At 43.0% G+C, this 18,497-nt stretch overlaps 1 protein-coding gene across 1 annotated transcript in view; it reads right to left on the reverse strand.

The window, feature by feature from the left end:
• Positions 1–18,497, reverse strand: part of DNAH9 (dynein, axonemal, heavy chain 9) — a 371,284-nt gene that overhangs the window by 272,219 nt on the left and 80,568 nt on the right. Inside the window, exons 19-22 of the mRNA XM_011965684.1 lie at positions 17,667–17,833; positions 7,762–8,632; positions 4,238–4,368; positions 3,785–3,911 (exon numbers count right to left, since the gene is read on the reverse strand). Of these exons, the coding sequence (XP_011821074.1) occupies positions 3,785–3,911; positions 4,238–4,368; positions 7,762–8,632; positions 17,667–17,833 (1,296 nt within the window). The remainder of the gene's footprint in view (positions 1–3,784; positions 3,912–4,237; positions 4,369–7,761; positions 8,633–17,666; positions 17,834–18,497) is intronic.

The following is an 18,497-nucleotide window of genomic DNA, read 5'->3' on the forward strand; positions in this document are numbered from 1 at the left end:
TTTACATAAAATTATATATAAAATTTTTTAAACCTTTAATAATGGAAACAAATCAATTTGGAAACCATCACCTTGTTTTACCTTCAATTAAATTAAAGAAACATGAAGTCTATAAAATATGTGGTGAAAGATGACTTGGCAGAGGTAGAGAAATAAAGTAAAGAGACTAACAATGGCAGAGTACACTTTATAGCAGTATTAACAACACTAAAGTGCTGAATTGACACAAAAAATTAAATATGTTGGAAGAGCTTGAGAAATTTACTGATAAATGCCAAGGAAGAGGACTAAGAGATAAAAATACGATTAAAGAGAAGGTAATGTATATAGCGTGTATAAAGTGGAATCTCAGCTTATGGAAGTATGATAAACCTGAATGAAAAAATATACAGATAAATACAATAGATATAATATTTAAACACATGCTAGAAGAAAACTTTTTCCAGATCATAAAAGCTCTAGTTTTCAGATAGGACAAAACCTTATCATGTTTTAGGGATAAATGAACAAAATAAAGCAAGTGTATAAGCATACAAATTTTGATAAATTAATTTAAATTTTATTCTGTATAGGGACCTAGATAGAAATTAGGCTATCTAGAAATTTTCTGTAAAGCAGGCAGGCCTCAGATGACTTCTTTGTAACAACAAACAGCAGAGTGATATCTGCATGGATTGAGAGGTAGTCACTGTGACTCACGAATTCCAACCCTAACCATTCACTTGCTCACATGTGAAATGACAGAGTCACAGATATAGAAGGTATTAGGATGTATTCCACCATGCTTCACCTCTTAGGGTATGGGGACTACTCAAAAATGTACTCAAATCAAATAAGAAATCAATCAACGTAAGTAAGAATGAGGCCTATTCTGGTGGCTCATGCCTGTAATCCCAACACTGTGGCAGGCCAAGGCGGGAGGATTGCTGGAAGCCAGGAGTTCAAAATCAGCCCAGGCAACAAAGCAAGACCCCGTTTCTACAAAGAATTTTAAAAAATTAGCTGGGTAAGGTGGCTCACGCCTGTAGTCCCAGCTACTCTGGAGACTGAGGTGAAAGGATCACTTAAGCCCAAGAGTTTGAAGTTGCAGTGAGCTATGATCATGCCACTGCACTCCAGTCTGGGTAACAGAGCAAGATCCCACCTCCAAAAAAAAAAAAAAAAATTAATTAATTTTTAAAAAGAGTGAGGTATAAAAAAATCTGGCAGTGATCTGACCCCTTCTATACATAGAATGAATAGAAATACAGTTATAATACAGAACACTAATGCATTAACAATAAATATTTAACACCACCACACCTGGGCTACTTTGGAAATATTTCCATCTATAGGAAAAAAAGAAGTGCTATAACTATCAGGGATAATCTCTCTTTAGTACTTGCTTCTTATAAACAAATCAAAACCTAATTTCACTGTTAGAAAGGGTAGGTCAAAGACAAAAAAACTTATGCGTGGTTCCATCCTTTGGCTCTGTTTGAGAAGCTCTCGTCTGTTGTTTGTGGTGAAGCAAAAGGGGGGAAACTTGGCAATATCTAACAAGACTACATCTGTATCTACCCTTTGAACCAGCAATCTCACTATTAGGAGTTTACCTGGAAGACATACGCCAACAATACAAAGTCCAAGGTTATTCAATGCCACATTATTCATAATTACAAGATGTTATAAATAACCTATGGCCAAACTATGGTATATCCACGGAGTATGATGCAAATATTACAAAATGAGGGAGATATCTTTGACTTGATGTGGAGTGATTTCCAAGCTATATAGCTAAGTAGAAAAAAGCAAAGGGCCAACAGGTAGGCGTAGCATGCTACCTTTTGTGTATGAAAGAATGGGAAATTAGAAAATGTACATGCATGAATGTAAATATGCATTTGCTTATTTTTGTAAAGATAGACATGGGAAAGATAACCCAGAAATTAATGAAATTGGTTACCTATGGGGGTGGAGCAGAGGCGGTGATGGCATGAAAGGAATAGAGGAGGGAAAATTATATATCTGAATGTATACGTATCTTTTTGCATCGTTTGACTTTTGGAATCCTATCAGCGTCATACATATTCAAACAATCAAATAAACAAGTATGGGAAAAACCCTAACACTGAAAGCAAAAAGAAGCAAATGAGCCCAACTATACTTTAAATGAATAACAAAATCACATCAGGAGAAAGAACTAATCCAAGCATTTTGAGACCCAGACAATGTTGAGAGCAGAAGTTCTCACAGTGTAGTCCCTAGACCAGCACCATACTGGGAAAATTCTTAGAAATGCAAATTCTCCAGCTCCACCCAGACGTAGTGAATCAGAAACAATGGGAGTGGGACCAAGGAATCTGTACTTTGACAAGCCTTCCAAGGGATTCTGGTGCACTCTCAAATTTCAGAACCAATGTCTGTAGCTCCAAATTACCAACACTGCTTCAATTAGTTGCTTTAATACTCACAAAACCTTCGAACACAGCAGGTTTCTTCTGTTTTACAGACGAGGAAAGTTTGTTGCTAAGAAGTCACATGTCCAAGACTCTATGGTAGTAACTGTCTAGAACCAGAAGCCAGAACCCCAAATTTTGGGCTTCTCATATATGCTTTTGCCAATAAGCCTTACCTCCATATTCAGTTAACATAACTTCCAATCTTACCTCCCTATAGAAATTTTAGCTATTGAATTTGGCCAGTATTTCCTAGATCACTCTTCAGAACCAGATTGAAGGCATTTTCTGCCAAGCCTTAACCACGTCCACCTTTGCCATACTCAAAGTTTCTCAGTTCTTTGTTAGGGATTAGCCGCTGATGGGCCAGAGGGCATGCTGAGCAGCAATACTGATGGGGATTAAGAAAGCTCCGAGGTGGCCAGGCACAGAGGCTCACAGCTGTAATCCCAGCACTTTGGGAGGCTGAGGCAGGTGGATCACGAGGTCAGGAGATCAAGACCATCCTGGCCAACATGGTGAAACCCCGTCTCTACTAAAAGACAAAAAAATCAGCTGGCGTGGTGGCAGACGCCTGTAGTACCAGCTACTTGGGAGGCTGAGGCAGGGGAATTGCTTGAACCCAGGAGGTGGAGATTGCAGTGAGCCGAGATCGCTACTGACTCCAGCCTGGGCAATAAAGCAAGACTCCATCAAAAAAAAAAAAAAAAAAGGAGAAGAAAGAAAGAAAGAGAGAGAGAGAAAGAAAGAAAGAAAGAAAGAAAGAAAGAGAGAAAGGAAAGAAAGAAGAGGGGGAGGGAGGGAGGGAAGGGAAGGAAGGAAGGGAAGGAAGGGAAGGAAGGAAGGAAGGAAGGGTGGAAGGAAGGAAGGAAGGGAGGAAGGAAGGAAGGAAGGGAGGAAGGAAGGAAGGAAGGGAGGAAGGAAGGAAGGAAAGAGAGAGAGAGGTAAGTTAATGGCATATTAATTAGGACTAATTAGAAAGGGCAATCAAACACAGGGAAGGTAATAATGAGAAGAACACATATTTTAGGGATATCCATTGTTTGGAGTTTAGCTGACAGCTGGTAGTTGGAGTGCTGGCAGAGGCCAGTGGCTTATAGAATGGCGTGCTGCTGAGAAGGAACTTGAATTTGCCAGGAAGGAAGGAAGGAAGGGAGGGAGGGAGGGAGGGAGGGAGGAAGAGAGGGAAGCTCCGAGGTATATGATGATGCTGGGGGCAACACGGGTCTGAAGTACACAACCTGCCAGAGAGAAGAGGCATGATGATGATGGGGAGCTGGAAACTGCCTCCTGCTGGGCACTCCTCAGTCCTCCTACACCTTTCTGCAGATGCTCCTCCAGCTTACCTGTTGTGGAGCCGTGCCATTGGAAAGGATGTCTAACAGATCAGAGGAGGAGAGAAAGTAAAACCGAGGGAAGGCAAGCCTCTTGGTGTCGAGGTACTCTGCCAGGGCCTTCTCACACAGGCACAATCTGAGGGCACAGAACATAGAATTTCCCAATTAAGAATGCCTAGACCCATGGATACACATATATTACCTAAATGTACATATATGCAATAGATGGAATATATGCAAAAATTAGCACAAGAAACACTTAGAGATATTTGCAAAGATATACACGGATGTGTCTACATTGGCGTCAACACCTCTAATAATGCCCTGTGTTACCCAAACACACAGGCAAAGCGAGAGACATGCAAGGCACACATACTCACTCCCACCCACTGGTCTCAGAGACGATGGGGAAAAGGAAATAATGCCTTCTTATTAGAGAAGGGGTAACGGGTGGACCCTCACCTGCCCTGAATATCCTCCAGCTTTTCATACAGGCCTGGTTTGTTGGTGGCTTCCACCACATTTGGAGTTTTCTGGCCATCATAAGCTAGCTCTTTAAAGTCAATGTCGATGCTTTCAAACCTTTTAGAATCCTGCAAATAAAAATGTGGAAGCAATTAACCACCACTCCGCTCAGTTCCTAGACGCTCCCTCCATGGAGCCAGTTAGAAGCAGAAACTTGTTCCTGGGTTGTCAAATATAGAGAAGAGACTCAAGGGAGGAAACACCCTTAGTTTAAGCTGCAGTTCTCAAACATTTTCAGCTTAGAATCCATTTACATTTTCAAAAATTATTTAGGAGTCCAAAGAGCTTTTGTTTATGTAGGTCATATCTATCATATCTTTCAATATTTTCTGCACCAGAGGCTAAAGGTTATTTTTTAAAGAAATTTCTAAAAATATTCATTAATGCATTTAGGCTGGGTGCAGTGGCTCACACCTGTAATCCCAGCACTTTCGGAGGCTGACGCAGGGGGATGGTTTGAGGCCAGGAGTTAAGAGACCAGCCTGACCAACATGGTGAAATCCTGTCTCAACTAAAAACACAAAACTTATCTGGGCTTGGTGGTGCATGCCTATAATCTCAGCTACTACTCGGGAGGCCGAGGCATGACAATTGCTTGAACCCAGAGGATGGAGTTTGCAGTTGCAGAGAGCCAAGATCGTGCCACTGCGCTCCAGCCTGGGCAACAGAGGGAGACTTTGTCTCAAACAAAACAAAACAAAACAGCATTTAAAAAGTAACAATAATAAGCCGGGCGTGGTGGCTCACACCTGTAATCCCAGAACTTTGGGAGGCCGAGGTGGGGGGATCACGAGGTCAGGAGTTTGAGACCAGCCTGACCAACATGGTGAAACCTCTCTACTAAAAATACAAAAAAAAAAAAAAAAAAAAAGCCAGTCATGGTGGCAGCACCTGTAATCTCAGCTACTCAGGAGGCTGAGGCAGGAGAATTGCTTGAACCCAGGAGGCAGAGGTTGTAGTGAGCCAAGATCATGCCTGGGTGACAGAGCAAGACTCCATCTCAAAAAAAAAAAAAAAAAAAAAAGTAACAATAATAAACCCATTATGTTAGCATAAATAAAATACTTAAATATGTTTTCCAAAACAAAATAAATAACAGTTGAAAAGGGGTCATGATTTCACCTTCATCAAATCTCTGCAATATCCGATTTAACAGAAAACTGCTTCTGTATCAATTTATTATGATACCACATGTCATCTGAACTCTGGAGAACCCCACTGTACACTCATGGAAGAATGAGAGCAAGAAAAAAGGCAGATAACATCTTAATATGATTATTAAGATAATTTTGACCTTGAGGACTCTCTGAAAAGGTCTCAGAGACCACCCCTAATCCCCAGGCATAGAACACTTGATTCCTAAGTAGATAGTGGATCTTTCTGGAACGTTCTTTCTGGACCCATGCAAAAGTATATAACCAAAATGAATTTTCCCTCAGCAAATATACTCCTTTGATGTCAAAATTAATCAGTTGTTATCATTTTTCCCAGACATACACACTCACAGTATCATTGAAATGATGGACAGACTAATATATGCCACGTGCTTCAGCCAAACACACGGCACCTGGTGAGGTGGTAGAGCTTGTAGTATTATTGTTACATAACAACAATCATAATGGTATGTGCTATGTGCATTGTTTTAATGAAGACTCTGGAATAGATACTAGTATTAGTCCCACTTTACACACAGGGAAACCAAGGCATTGAGAGGTTAAGTACCCTGCCCAAGTGAGAGAATGAGGACTCAAGTCCAGGCCTGCCATTCCTTCTCTCTGTGATCCTGCCCTTAAAAACAAGTGGGTAGGCCAGGTGTGGTGGCTCAAGCCTATAATTCCAGCACTTTGGGAGGCTGAGGTGGGCGGATCACGAGGTCAGGAGTTCGAGACCAACCTGGCTAACATGATGAAACCTCGTCTCTACTAAAAATACAAAAATTAGCTTGACGTGGTGGCACTCGCCTGTAATCCTAGCTACTCAGGAGGCTGAGGTAGGAGGATCACTTGAATGGAGGCGGAGGTTGCAGTGAGCCGTGATCGCGCCACTACACTCCAGCCTAGGCGACAGAGCAAGGTGCTGTCTCAAAACAAACAAACAAATAAAACACAAGACGGTAAAGTAAAATATGATTCCTCAATGAGATGTTTTGCTCTAATTAAAAATAAAACAGTATCAAGGTTGTAGAAGTATCTGAAATATCTGGCATAAATGTTCAAATGAAAAAAATTAAATAGAAAATTATAATTACACTGAGAGCAATTATGTAAAAATATGTATGTACATGAACAAAAGTTGGGAAAAATTCATAATGAATGAAAATAGTTACCAGTTAGGGTATTAGAGCCTGGCTGATTTTATTGTTTTGAAACTGTTTCTGTTTCATTGTTATTACAGAGAAAGTAAATGTGTTTACATATTTTGTACACAAACCTGTGGCACTGTATACAGGTTAATGATACTAATTCTTCAGTATTTTTAATTAAAAGTTCTCAATCATCTCCCTTAAAGTTTCTGCAAGAATCTCTGCCTCTGTCCCTGCCCCCTTCTAATTAAGCCTGGCCTGTTTCAATCGCTGGCGTTTGAGATAAATAAAATCTGGCTTATTCAATTTTACTTAATGACAACTGCCATACAGAATTGTTTTCTATTGTTTTTCACTGCAAATATACAACCTTTAATCTACAATATTACACTAAATATGCTTTTTGGGATGAGCAGCAAAACCGTGGGCAGAACGTGCCTTAATTTCTAACCAAAGCCTGGACAGCGCGTGACATTTTGGAATCAAGCTAATTTGTAAGCAAAGAACTTGCTGTACTGAAAGAATACAGAGGAAGTCCGAAGAAAAAAATTAAAAATGAATCAGAGTCCATTGAGAGAGAGGTAAATTAATGGCACATTAATTAGGACTAATTAGAAGGGGCAATCAAACACAGGGAAGGTAATAATGAGAAGAACACGTATTTTAGGGATATCCGTTGTTTGGAGTTTAGCTGACAGCTGGTAGGTGGAGTGCTGGCACAGGCCAGCGGTTGATAGAATGGCGTGCTGCTGAGAAGGAACTTGAATTTTCCTGGAAACGAGACTCACTTTCAGTGGACACTTGAATTTTAATGATCCAAGAAGTAACCCGTGAGGACCTCATCCCAAACTTCAGCAGCCAGTATTTTTTAAAATCTTTCTTATATACACATTTTTATTTTTATTTTTTCTGAATGAGATTCTCCTTTATTTTTCCTACCCATCTAAGGACAAACTGATTGGTGTGCATTTCGCTGTCCCTCTTTTCCTCTGCCTAACTTTTAGTGGCAGGTAAGGTGAGCATCTGTGGGAAGTGTCTTTAAGTAAAGTCAAAGCAAGGAGGCAGAAAAGGAAAGAGCCTAGACAATGCAGAAACTGGGAGACCTTCCCTTCCCCCTGGATCAGAGAATGGAGAGATTCTAGATTTCCTTAGCAGGTACCTGGGGTAGCTGTGCCCGAATATCTTCAGATCCAATGAATATGCTTTCCAGGTGAGTCCAGGTTCGCTGCACTTCAAACCAGATAGAGATGACAGCATCCGCTGTGGACAGCTTCTTCTGCCAGCCCGACACCTCCTCCAGGAAGAAAGCAACATACTTGGACATCACCAGGTTCTGAAGTTGAACTTGATTATCCTCCAGAACCTCTATGAGGTCCTCATCCGAGCGCAGGAGGGGGACATTGGTCCGGGGGTGGGCCTCATACTGGAATTCCATGCCAGCCCAGGTGGTCTGCAGCTCCTTTAAGGTTTTCTCCATACCCATCTCTTTTGCAGCTTTGTCCACAATGCCCCGGACCTCGTCCTCATAGTGGTGCAGCTGGAGCTGCAGCAGGTGCGCTAGGGTGGTGTCCTGGTCCATAGCGAAGCTCACACCAGTGGCCTGCATCAGCTGCCTCCAGTGCCGCTCCCGGATGGCTGGATTCTGCAGCTCAGCTACCGCCCTCAGGGAGCTCAGCATGTTCCACACAGTGCTTTCCAGGCCTGTGAATGTATCCCAGGACCTGACCTCCTTGTCCAGGTTTCGGATATGCCGGACAAACTGTTTGCACTCCAACTCCATGGCTTCCACCTTGATATCCCTCCAGGGTGTGGTCTCCCAGGCATGGATACTGGAGGTCACCACTCCAATGGTGTCCCAGAGCTCTTTCAGTTGGCAGACCTCCTTCCTGCACTCCCTCAGCTGCTTACAGTCAGGGACATTAACTTCGAATAAGCTGGCAGACTCAGAAATGGAGGCCATAGTGGATTCCATCTGCTGGATCTCGATGTGCTTGGCATCCAGCATTTGATGAGGGTGGATGCTATCAAACCTACAAAACACAGTGTGTTCCTTTGTAAGTACGGCACGCAGGGGCCCATCTCCTAGCATCTGTAAGGTAGCAACCAGCTGAAATATTTAAATACTTGGTGTTTTAGGAAAGAGCAGTGGCTTTCACCAAAAACATCATTTTCACCAAAGCAAAGAATGTCTTTTCTTCCCAGGATTTTCTTTTGGGAAAAAAAAGACATTCAGGATGGACTGCGGTGGAGTGGGCATTGGAGGAAGGGCAATTCAAGAACATTATGCTTGGATGTTCTCCATCCAGGTCTAGAAGGGAACACCCCCTTATCCAAGCCCCTTTAGACTCTGCCCTTCATCTAGCTGTTGGTTCTGAAGACCACTTGACACAAAAGAGCACTGTCATATTACAGCAGAAGTTGGAAAGCCAAGGGCCCTGCCGGGAACTTAGTGGTAGGTGATTTTGTTTTTTTTCTTTTGAGACAGAGTCTCACTCTGTTGCCCAGGCTAGAGTACAATGGTGTGATCTTGGCTCACTGCAACCTCTGCCTCCCGGGTTCAAGCAATTATCTGCCTCAGTCTCCCAAACAGCTGGGATTACAGGCACCCACCACCATGCCCGGCTAATTTTTGTATTTTTAGTAGAGACGGGGTTTCACCATGTCGGCCAGGCTGGTCTTGAACTTCTGACCTCGTGATCCACCCGCCTTGGCCTCCCAAAGTGCTGGGATTACAGGCGTAAGCCACCAAGCCCAGCTTGGTAGGCAATCTTTAAGTGGGAGAGCTGGGACTCAGGAGCCCGACCTTGACCCTCCCTCCATTGATCACTCTGGGGCAGTGGCTATCAGCCTCAGCTGCATGTCAGGATCTTCTGAAAGCTTTGAAAGATCCCCATGTCCAGACTGCTCTATGGACCACCTAAATCAGAATCACTGGGAGTGGGACCCAGGCACACTCCACAGGTGATTTCCATTTGTCAGGGTCGTGTCATCATTCAAGGTGAAGCTCACACTGGTGCCTGCATCAGCTTCAGGCAACAGCACTCCACACTGGAGAACCATTGTGAGCGGCCACGAAGACTGGCTGCAAAGCCCATGATAGATAATCGTGGTCACTTTCCTTCACTGTGTGCCTCGAGTCTGGCTCCTCATCTTCGTGAGCTCTCCTCCAAGCGGTCCCTGATCTAACTTTTCTGTCTTTACCCTTCCCTGGCCCACTCTCTTCTGCATCCTGGGGCAGCCTCTGGGTCTGCACTCGACACCTATGAGCACTATTTCTAGCTTTATCTTTCACATTTCCTCATCCTCTTCTCTCCAGTGTTTATGGCATGCATGCACCCGAAACTGCTTCTAATCCTTGTAAGTGTGGACAGACTTTATGCTGCCACCCTACAAAGCATGCGTTCCTGCATAGTGTTTTCCCCAACATAAGACCCTACATGCAAAGGAACCCATGTAGGCAGATGGCTTTTTTTTTTTTTGAGACAGAGTCTCGCTCTGTCACCAGGCTGGAGTGCAGTGGTGCGATCTTGGCTTACTGCAATCTCTGCCTCCCAGGTTCAAGTGATTTCCCTGCCTCAGTCTCCTGAGTAGCTAGGACTACAGGCACGCACCACCATGACCGGCTAATTTTTTGTATTTTAGTGGAGACGGGATTTCACCATGTTGGACAGGATGGTCTCCATCTCCTGACCTCATGATCCACCTGCCTCAGCCTCCCAAAGTGCCAGGACCACAAGCATGAGCCACCACGCCCGGCTGCGGATGGCTTTTTTATGGTCAAGGGCACTCATAGCCCTAGTGTTCAAGGATCCTCTCATTTTTCTCCTCTAACCCCACTTTCTACTCACTCTCATCCTCAAGCTCAGGTATTCTTGCTTCTGTGTGCTTGGAGGGCTACATACTAGACACACCACGGCTTAAGGGACAACGGTATGTTCTGCTAAAATCAAAACAGGGCATCATGGGGTTCACCATCAAAGGGAAGATTGCAAGGAAATGAGTGACTAGAGAATTGGCCGTTTCCTCCCATCAACTGTGTGTGTGTGTGTTTCTGTGTGTGCATGCATGTGTTTGTGTATTGGCAGGTAGAATACGAAAGGAGGGAAAAAGGAAGAAAATGACTTACAAAATCCTGTTTTTCAACTGCCCTTTCTCTGTTGACTTGAGAAATATTTGACTTGACAGATGGAAAGTAATCCTAATTGAAGTCATTTACCTGAATGCTTACCACTTAAGCCTAATTGCCAAGCAACAGAATAACAGTTATGCATACCATTAAATTAGTGTCAGATTAACTTCCACGCTCGTTATGTTTGAATCCTGCCTGTTCCATCTAAATCATTTTTGGCTCAGGTGCGATGGTTGTAGATTTACATCTTAAGAGGATGGGACTGACTATCACTCACATGCCTTCTCTATTATTTAACTTCCACATATTTCAGAACAGAAGGTTGGAGTGCTCAGAGTTGAAAAGGGCCCCTGCTCTCTACGTATATATATATATAGAGAGGAGCTTTCTCCCTTATGAGGAGGAAAGAACTAGGAGGAAAGAAATGGAATGTGCTCATGGCAAGGGGCCCAGCAAAAAAGATCACCAAGGGTGAGGAGTTCTTGTGCTTATTCTTCATTTCCAAAGCCTAATTGTTGGTGTGTGTGGGTTCCGCTTTTCATCTTGACTAGAGTGAACTTAGAATGTGAACTGAACCTCTTGACGTTAGTTAAAAAATTCAAGCAAATTCTAAAAGCCCACATTCTGTTTAATTTGTTAGTGGAACATCATTCAGGAATAACTTTTTAGGTAAGATAGGAGCTATTTGGGGTGCATATAGAAGATTAGAAATTATCTTGCTAACCATTCTTCCTTTGGTACCCACAAGCATTCTTAAATCAATGCTGGTTTCTCAAGTATTTATAAGAGGTGAACGTTTATCAAACCTGTTCCCAACTTCATCCAACCTGCGGCATAATTTTTGTTTATGGTTTAGATTTGTGGGTGATCATTTTCTGTAGCTAAGCACACATAAAAACCAACTTGGCCTAAGTTGTCAAGGGAACCCATAGATGTGAGGGCAGGCAGCCCTCTTACGATTTCAAAACTTTAGAGCACATTGTCAGGATATTCATAGACCTGGTTCATGTGCCTAATAAACTGGAAGCCATCCTCTAAACCCTGGGGAAATGATACAGTATAAGAACAAGAAAGTGGCTGGGCTCACACCTGTAATCCTAGCACTTTGGGAGGCCGAGGCGTCCCACTTTGAGGATCATGAGATCAGGAGATCAAGACCATCCTGGTTAACACGGTGAAACCCCGTCTCTACTAAAAATACAAAAAATTAGCTGGGCTTGGTGGCGGGCACCTGTAGTCCCAGCTACTTGGGAGGCTGAGGCAGGAGAATGGCGTGAACCTGGGAGGCGGAGGTTGCAGTGAGCCAAGATCGCGCCACTGCACTCCAGCCTGGGTGACAGAATGAGACTCTGTCTCAAAAAAAAAAAAAAAAAGAAAAGAAAAAGAACAAGAAAGTAATAGGAGGGAAAAGGGTGGGTTGAGTCTTTGAAGTTGAAATAATAAGGCAAAATGTATTTTACTCTAAAGGAGAAATGCCTGGAAAGCTTGGATGAATAAAACAATAATTAAAAGAAATGAAAATATGGTGCTCATGCATTTGATCGTGGAAAAATGACTCATTCTGGCCTGACCCAGATGTGAGCCTAGAGAGAGAGGAATAAATGAGTTAAATTGATTCCTGGGAAATTGGCTGTTGGTAAATGTGAACCTCAGCACCGTCCGTATCTGTGTATACCATGAACGATGTCACACCTCTCCTTGATACCCACCAGGTAGCATAAAACTCAATGTGTCTCATGCCTGTAATCCCAGCACTTTCGGAAGCCGAGGAGGGTGGATCACAAGGTCAGGAAATCGAGACCATCCTGGCTAAGATGGTGAAATCCCGTCTCTACTAAAAAATACAAAAAAGTAGCCAGGCGTGGTGGTGGGCGCCTGTAGTCCCAGCTACTCGGGAGGCTGAGGCAGGAGTATCAGTATCACTTGAACCTGGGAGGTGGAGGTTGCAGTGAGCCAAGATCCCGCCACCGCACTCCAGTCTGGGTGACAGAACGAGACTCTGTCTCAAAAAAAAAAAAAAAAAAAATTAATGTGTCCAACCCGGACTTTGCAAGGCTCAGTTCTTCTAATTCTGTGACCACCTCAGTGAACAGTGGGACAAAAGCTCTTCCCACCACTTGTCCAAGCTAGAAGGTGAAAAATCCCCTTGCACTCTCCTTCTCCCCCATCTCCCACATTCAGTCAGTCCTGCAGATATTCTCCTAAATCTCTCTGCAATCCATTTTCCCTCTCCCTCATCTCTGCCACTGCTTCGGATCAGGCCTCACCACTTCTCATCTGGGCTGTTGGAACCACTCTCCCATTGAGCACCTGGTCTTGAGCCTACCTTGCCCCACTGTGTTCTCCATGGCCATGAGAAGGTGGTCTTTATATTATGTTTTTGTCATACTTAGACTCCTCAGTGGCTGAGATTATGGTCAAAACATGGCCCTCCTCCATTCTCCTCTCCTACTTCCTGCATCCCAGTCATATACATATGCAGTTTTCCAGCTGTTTCTTACATTTTCATCCTTCTGCATCTTCCTATGTGCTATTTCCTTTGCCCAGAATATCCTCATTTTCTAACTCTTTTTTTCCCCCCTGAAACAGCTCTTACTTACCACTGGCTATGGCTCACCATGACAAGCACCATGTTCTTCAGGAGGTGTGAACTGCCTCCCCCGGCAGGATTAAAGCTGGTTCCCAGTGCGCATGCCTTATTGCTCATTTTTGAAATGGTCCCTGAGGTTATAAGTCCTTGAGGTCAGGAAAGGTGTATCATCTCAAAAACCCTAACAGCTACACCATTTTTTGCTGATTCCACTGTTTAGACCACAACCTCATCTACTCCATGAAAGCTTAAATCATGGGAATGAGTCAGATTAACTGGAAGAACAGGATCAAGCTGAATGAATGACATATCTTAGGATACCGATATGTCCCTGGGAGGTTTAATGACAAATACTGCCCTTTTCTGCAGTTATGGGAAAGACAATAGACACTGTGCAAGAAGGACAAAAGCCTTTCTTTCCTCATGACTGCTGCCTTGGGCTATGTGGAAAGCTGTTTTCTCTAGTTGTCATGTAGGACAGCACCCCATGGAAGGTATCTTCAAGAAAGCCCTTCCAGCCATTCATAGAATCTGGTTGCCTGCTGAAAACACAAATGGTCTTCGTTGAGCTGGAGCTCACAGAGATAGGTTATTTTGACTCAGTAATCCCTCGATTACCTTGGTCTTGATGTGGGTAAGAAGATTGTATGTTACCGTGCCATTTCTTAAGGTCAGGAGGACTGTGCTCAAGGTCAGGAAGATCAAAAGGTGAAACTCCACTAGAGCATGAGGGCATTCCTTTCATTCAAGAGGGAGAACTGGTCACCAGCTTTAAGAGTTGCACAAAGCCCTTGAATCTGAGTAGGATGATTTAGCCAATGACTGTGGTGAGAGCTCAGCTAGAAATGTGGTGTTATAATTTAGAGTTAAGAACTAAAGGAGGAGCTGAAATTTGACCTGGACATGAAGAACCTCAACCTATGCAACCTAACTTCACACAGCACCTGTCAGACTGCAAGGGCTTAAGAAGACACTCAGGTTTTTTTTTTCTCTCTCCTCAAAGACGAGAACATTCAAAACTGAGCTTAACCTGTGTAACCTAATCAGGAGCAGAAACTTGCATCCACAGAGAAACGTACCAGGGTCTGCCACTTTAGAAATTCAGAAATGATCTAAAAGTGAAGAAACCAGAATTAAACTCAAACTCGAATTCACAGAAAAATGTACCAGGGTCTGCAACTTAGAAATTCATAAATAACTTAACAGTGGAGAAACCAGATTTAAACTCACATGCCACACACAATACCTACAAATTTTGAACACTCGCACACACCAAACTAAGAAAGAAAACAAAACACATAAGTTGATATCCACTGAGATTCGCTTTAGCAATAAATCTACGATTCCATTTTAGCTCTGATGTTTTTCTTGACAAAAAGAGAAATACATCAAAATTGCAGAACTGTTTGGTTTCCCAGCAGTTCTTTTCAAAGCATCCTCTTCCAGGGATTCATCTGCATGTCAAATTAGCAGATGTGAATTTGGAACACCCAGCTTAGAGTAGCAGTATCCTCACAGCCAGCAGATACAAGTGCGAAGAAAGAAAAACGAACACAACTATCAAATAAAAATAAAATGAAAAAACAAACAGGAGCTGATCAATACACAAAATATACCCATGAAGGCAGAATACTGAATTTCAAATAGACACAAAAGCACACCAATGTTGCTTCCCTTTCCAGCAGTCTTAGAAGTCTCTTTGGGAAGATATTTCCCGCAACATCTTTGAATATTTTTCTTTTTTGAAATTATTTTAAGAGACTGTTGGGCTGGGTGTGGTGGCTCACGCCTGTAATCCCAGCACTTTGGGAGGCCAAGGTGGGCAGATCACGAGGTCAGGAGTTCGGGACCAGCCTGACCAACATGGTGAAACTCCGCCTCTACTAAAAATACAAAAAATAGCTGGGTGTGGTCGTGGGCGCCTGTAATCCCAGATACTCAGGAGGCTGAGGCAGGAGAATCGCTTGAACCCGGGAGGCAGAGGTTGCAGTGAGCTGAGATCGTGCCGTTGCACTCCAGCCTGGGAGACAGAGTGAGACTCTGTCTCAAAAAAAAAAAAAAAAAGGAGACTGTTGGTGCAAAAATATTAGTGTCTTTATTTTTATGGCTGTTGTCTTTGGTATGGTTGTTGTTAACACTAAGTAGTATTACCTAGCTGGAGAACTTACCTCCCTCAGCAGTTTTGGCTCTGAAATGGTGCTCAATTTCAAAAACTCAATTGCATGCCCAAAAAAGAGTCAAAGGAATAAGCCTCAGACCCCGAAAGACAGTCCCCAAAGGAGTCTACAAGGGTTTTGAGCAACAGATGATTCTTTGGAACAAGGGTGTGGCTCCTAAGGCAACTATTCTAAAGGGATACAGACTTAGGAGTTATATTAGGAGTTATATTCCTCCACATGATTGCTTGAAAGGAAACCAATCACTTCCCTTTAGGGTGGTGGTTTTCCAAACTTGGGTGCACATTGGAATTCCTGGAGCTTCCAAAATACTGATTCACAGGTCTCGCCTCCAGAAAGTCTAACTTCGTTGGTATACAGGGCAGACTGGGCATTGGGCGTTTTAAAATCTCTCCAGGTGATTCTAATGTGCAGCCCAAAAGGCAGCACATTGCTTTAGAGTCATATGTTTTGTATATTTATATCTTATGTCTGTTTTACACACTTGTCCTTCCCTGCCTCTTAACCTACTCATCTTATTCTCTGTTACCCCAGGTATAATGCTTGAGAGATAGCAACTGCTTAATAAATGTTTGAAGAATGAATGATAAAAATAGGATTGACAGGTTGGGTGAGCAACCATCCAGTTTGCCCAGAACAGAGGTGCTTCCTAAGACATGAGCACGCTTGTACTTTCAGCTACTCAGGAGGCTGAGGTGAGAGGATTGCTTGAACCCAAGGAGTTCAAGGCAGTAGGCTATGATCATGATGCTGCACTCCAGCCTGGGTGACAGAGCAAGACGCTATCTCGAAAATGCTGCTATCTCCCAAGCGTTATGCTTGGAGTTACAGAGAATAAGATGAGTATGTTAAGAGGTAGGGAAGGACATGTGTGTAAAACAGACATAAGATATAAATATATAAAACATACAACTCTAAAGCAATGTGCTGCCATTTGGGCTGCACATTTAGAATCACCTGGAGAGATTTTAAAACTCCCAAACAACAACCAGAACAGTCCTGGGCAAACCAGTATGGTTTTTCACCATAGTACCAGGCACCATGCTAGACACTTTCAAGAATGATCTCTTTAATTCAAGCCACAACTATATGCGGTGGACATTATTATTATCTACATTTTACAGATGAGGAATCTGGAGCACAAAGGTATTAAGTAACTTTATCATAACATAAGAAGTAAGTAGAAGACCTGAAATTAGACCCCAGGCCACCTGAATCTAGCATCTGTGCACTTAATTTTTATTGGACTTTGTTCCAATGAAGTTGTATTTTTTTTTGTTTGTTTGGTTTGTTGCTTTAATATTTCTGTGGGCAAGTAACCTTTGAAAATGAAAACATTCCTCACTGTGAGCATCGAGAATTTTCCAGTTTGAAGATGTCGAAGTCTGTCTACCCAACACTATAGAGGAGATCCAGCAAGAAATGAAGCTCAAGGAAGCAGGAAACAAATCACAGAGCTGAAGCGTTGGGGCAAAGGGTACCCAATCTAGCTGGTGCATCAGCAGATGTAGGACCATTCCGCGCCAGGTTGGCCTCCTGGTTGGAGCCCTTGATGCTGAGAAGTGGACCAGAAGCAGACCACTTCACCACGGGAGGAAACCCCTGAGAAAGGAGCCCAAGTGTGTGCAGTGTGGGCATGGGTGAATGGTGTTACCCATCCTAGGGTTGCTTTGTTTATGTAAAGACCTGTCATAATAAGCAGTGAGGTGTCTGAACCAAGCGGAGAGAAACCCCCTGAAGAAAACCTTCACCTAAATCCTTCCTTTATGCTGCCAAAATGAAATGTGCTGTAAAATTTTAAAAATTCCATCAGCCACTTTTTAAAACCAAAAGAACAGTCTGTGAGAACTTAGAATGCTAAAGGTTTAGTAAAATCCTCGTAATCATACCACCTATCATCCCTTTATAAACTTGGAGGCACAAAGATGCTTCTAGATATATACGCATCTTTTTAAGGCAAGATATTTCTACAATCCTTGGTCTGTACAGGTCATGATAGGATTCGGTCCACATTAGCACCACGTTTCAACCAAAGGTCCTAAATGGGAAGGAAGATTACTAACTGGTCTGCAGCTGCTAGAAGAATACACACGTTCAACAAAAAGATTATACATGACTCAAAGACTGCAGTGTTCAGAGAAAGAGAGGCAGCAGTGTTTGGCCCATACCTGAACGGGGCTTCTTTGTGGAATCGCTCCCAGAATTGCTGCTGTTCTGCATCGAAGGCTGTGCACCTCTGGCGGAGAAGTGTCACTTCATTTGCCTGCAGTGGGGCCACCTGCTGCTTTACAGTAATGGCCACCTTTTTTATGTTGTTCCATTTCTCAGGCAGCTCCTGCAAAGGAAACCTCAGTGTGGTCAGATTCCCAAGGCACTCTTGCCTTTCCCATAGTCCTGAGCTGGACAGAGCCCAGATGCTTCCATCTGTGTTACAAGATGGTACAATGATGTGGTGGTGTCATCTTCCCATTCCCTACAATCTGCCCTCCACCCACTCTTCCTCGTCTTCCTTCCGCAGCTGCTCTCAACTATTACCTACTGTTCACTCAACACTAACCTTCTTGCTCTCAACCTCTGGCCCTCTAAACCCTCTAAATTTGTGAAAACTTGCAATGCTAAAGAGACTTTTAGATTTTTCTTAAAGGAAGAAGTTTCTACAATCTTGGGTTTCTATTGCTTCTACTGTATTTCTACTGAAACTACATTAACCCCTTCCCTTTTCTATATTCTTCAGGATTGCTTGGTTATTTTCCTTTATGTCCCACATTTCCTCTTGGACCATCTTAACAAATTTCAGATCTGCTTTTTTTTCTCAACCAAAACACTGGTTCATTTCTACAGAAAAAAATTATCCATCTTAATTCTCCCATATATCTCCAGCATTGCCTTCTCCCATATGTATTGAGTTTTCAGAATTTTCTAGACATTACAAACATGCTACACATTATAGTTCCAAAACATAGATCTTGAGTCAGCTCCAAGCCCTGTTTTTCATTTGC

This window comes from Mandrillus leucophaeus, unplaced genomic scaffold (genome assembly GCF_000951045.1).
Source record: "Mandrillus leucophaeus isolate KB7577 unplaced genomic scaffold, Mleu.le_1.0 Scaffold732, whole genome shotgun sequence".
Classification (NCBI taxonomy): domain Eukaryota; kingdom Metazoa; phylum Chordata; class Mammalia; order Primates; family Cercopithecidae; genus Mandrillus; species Mandrillus leucophaeus.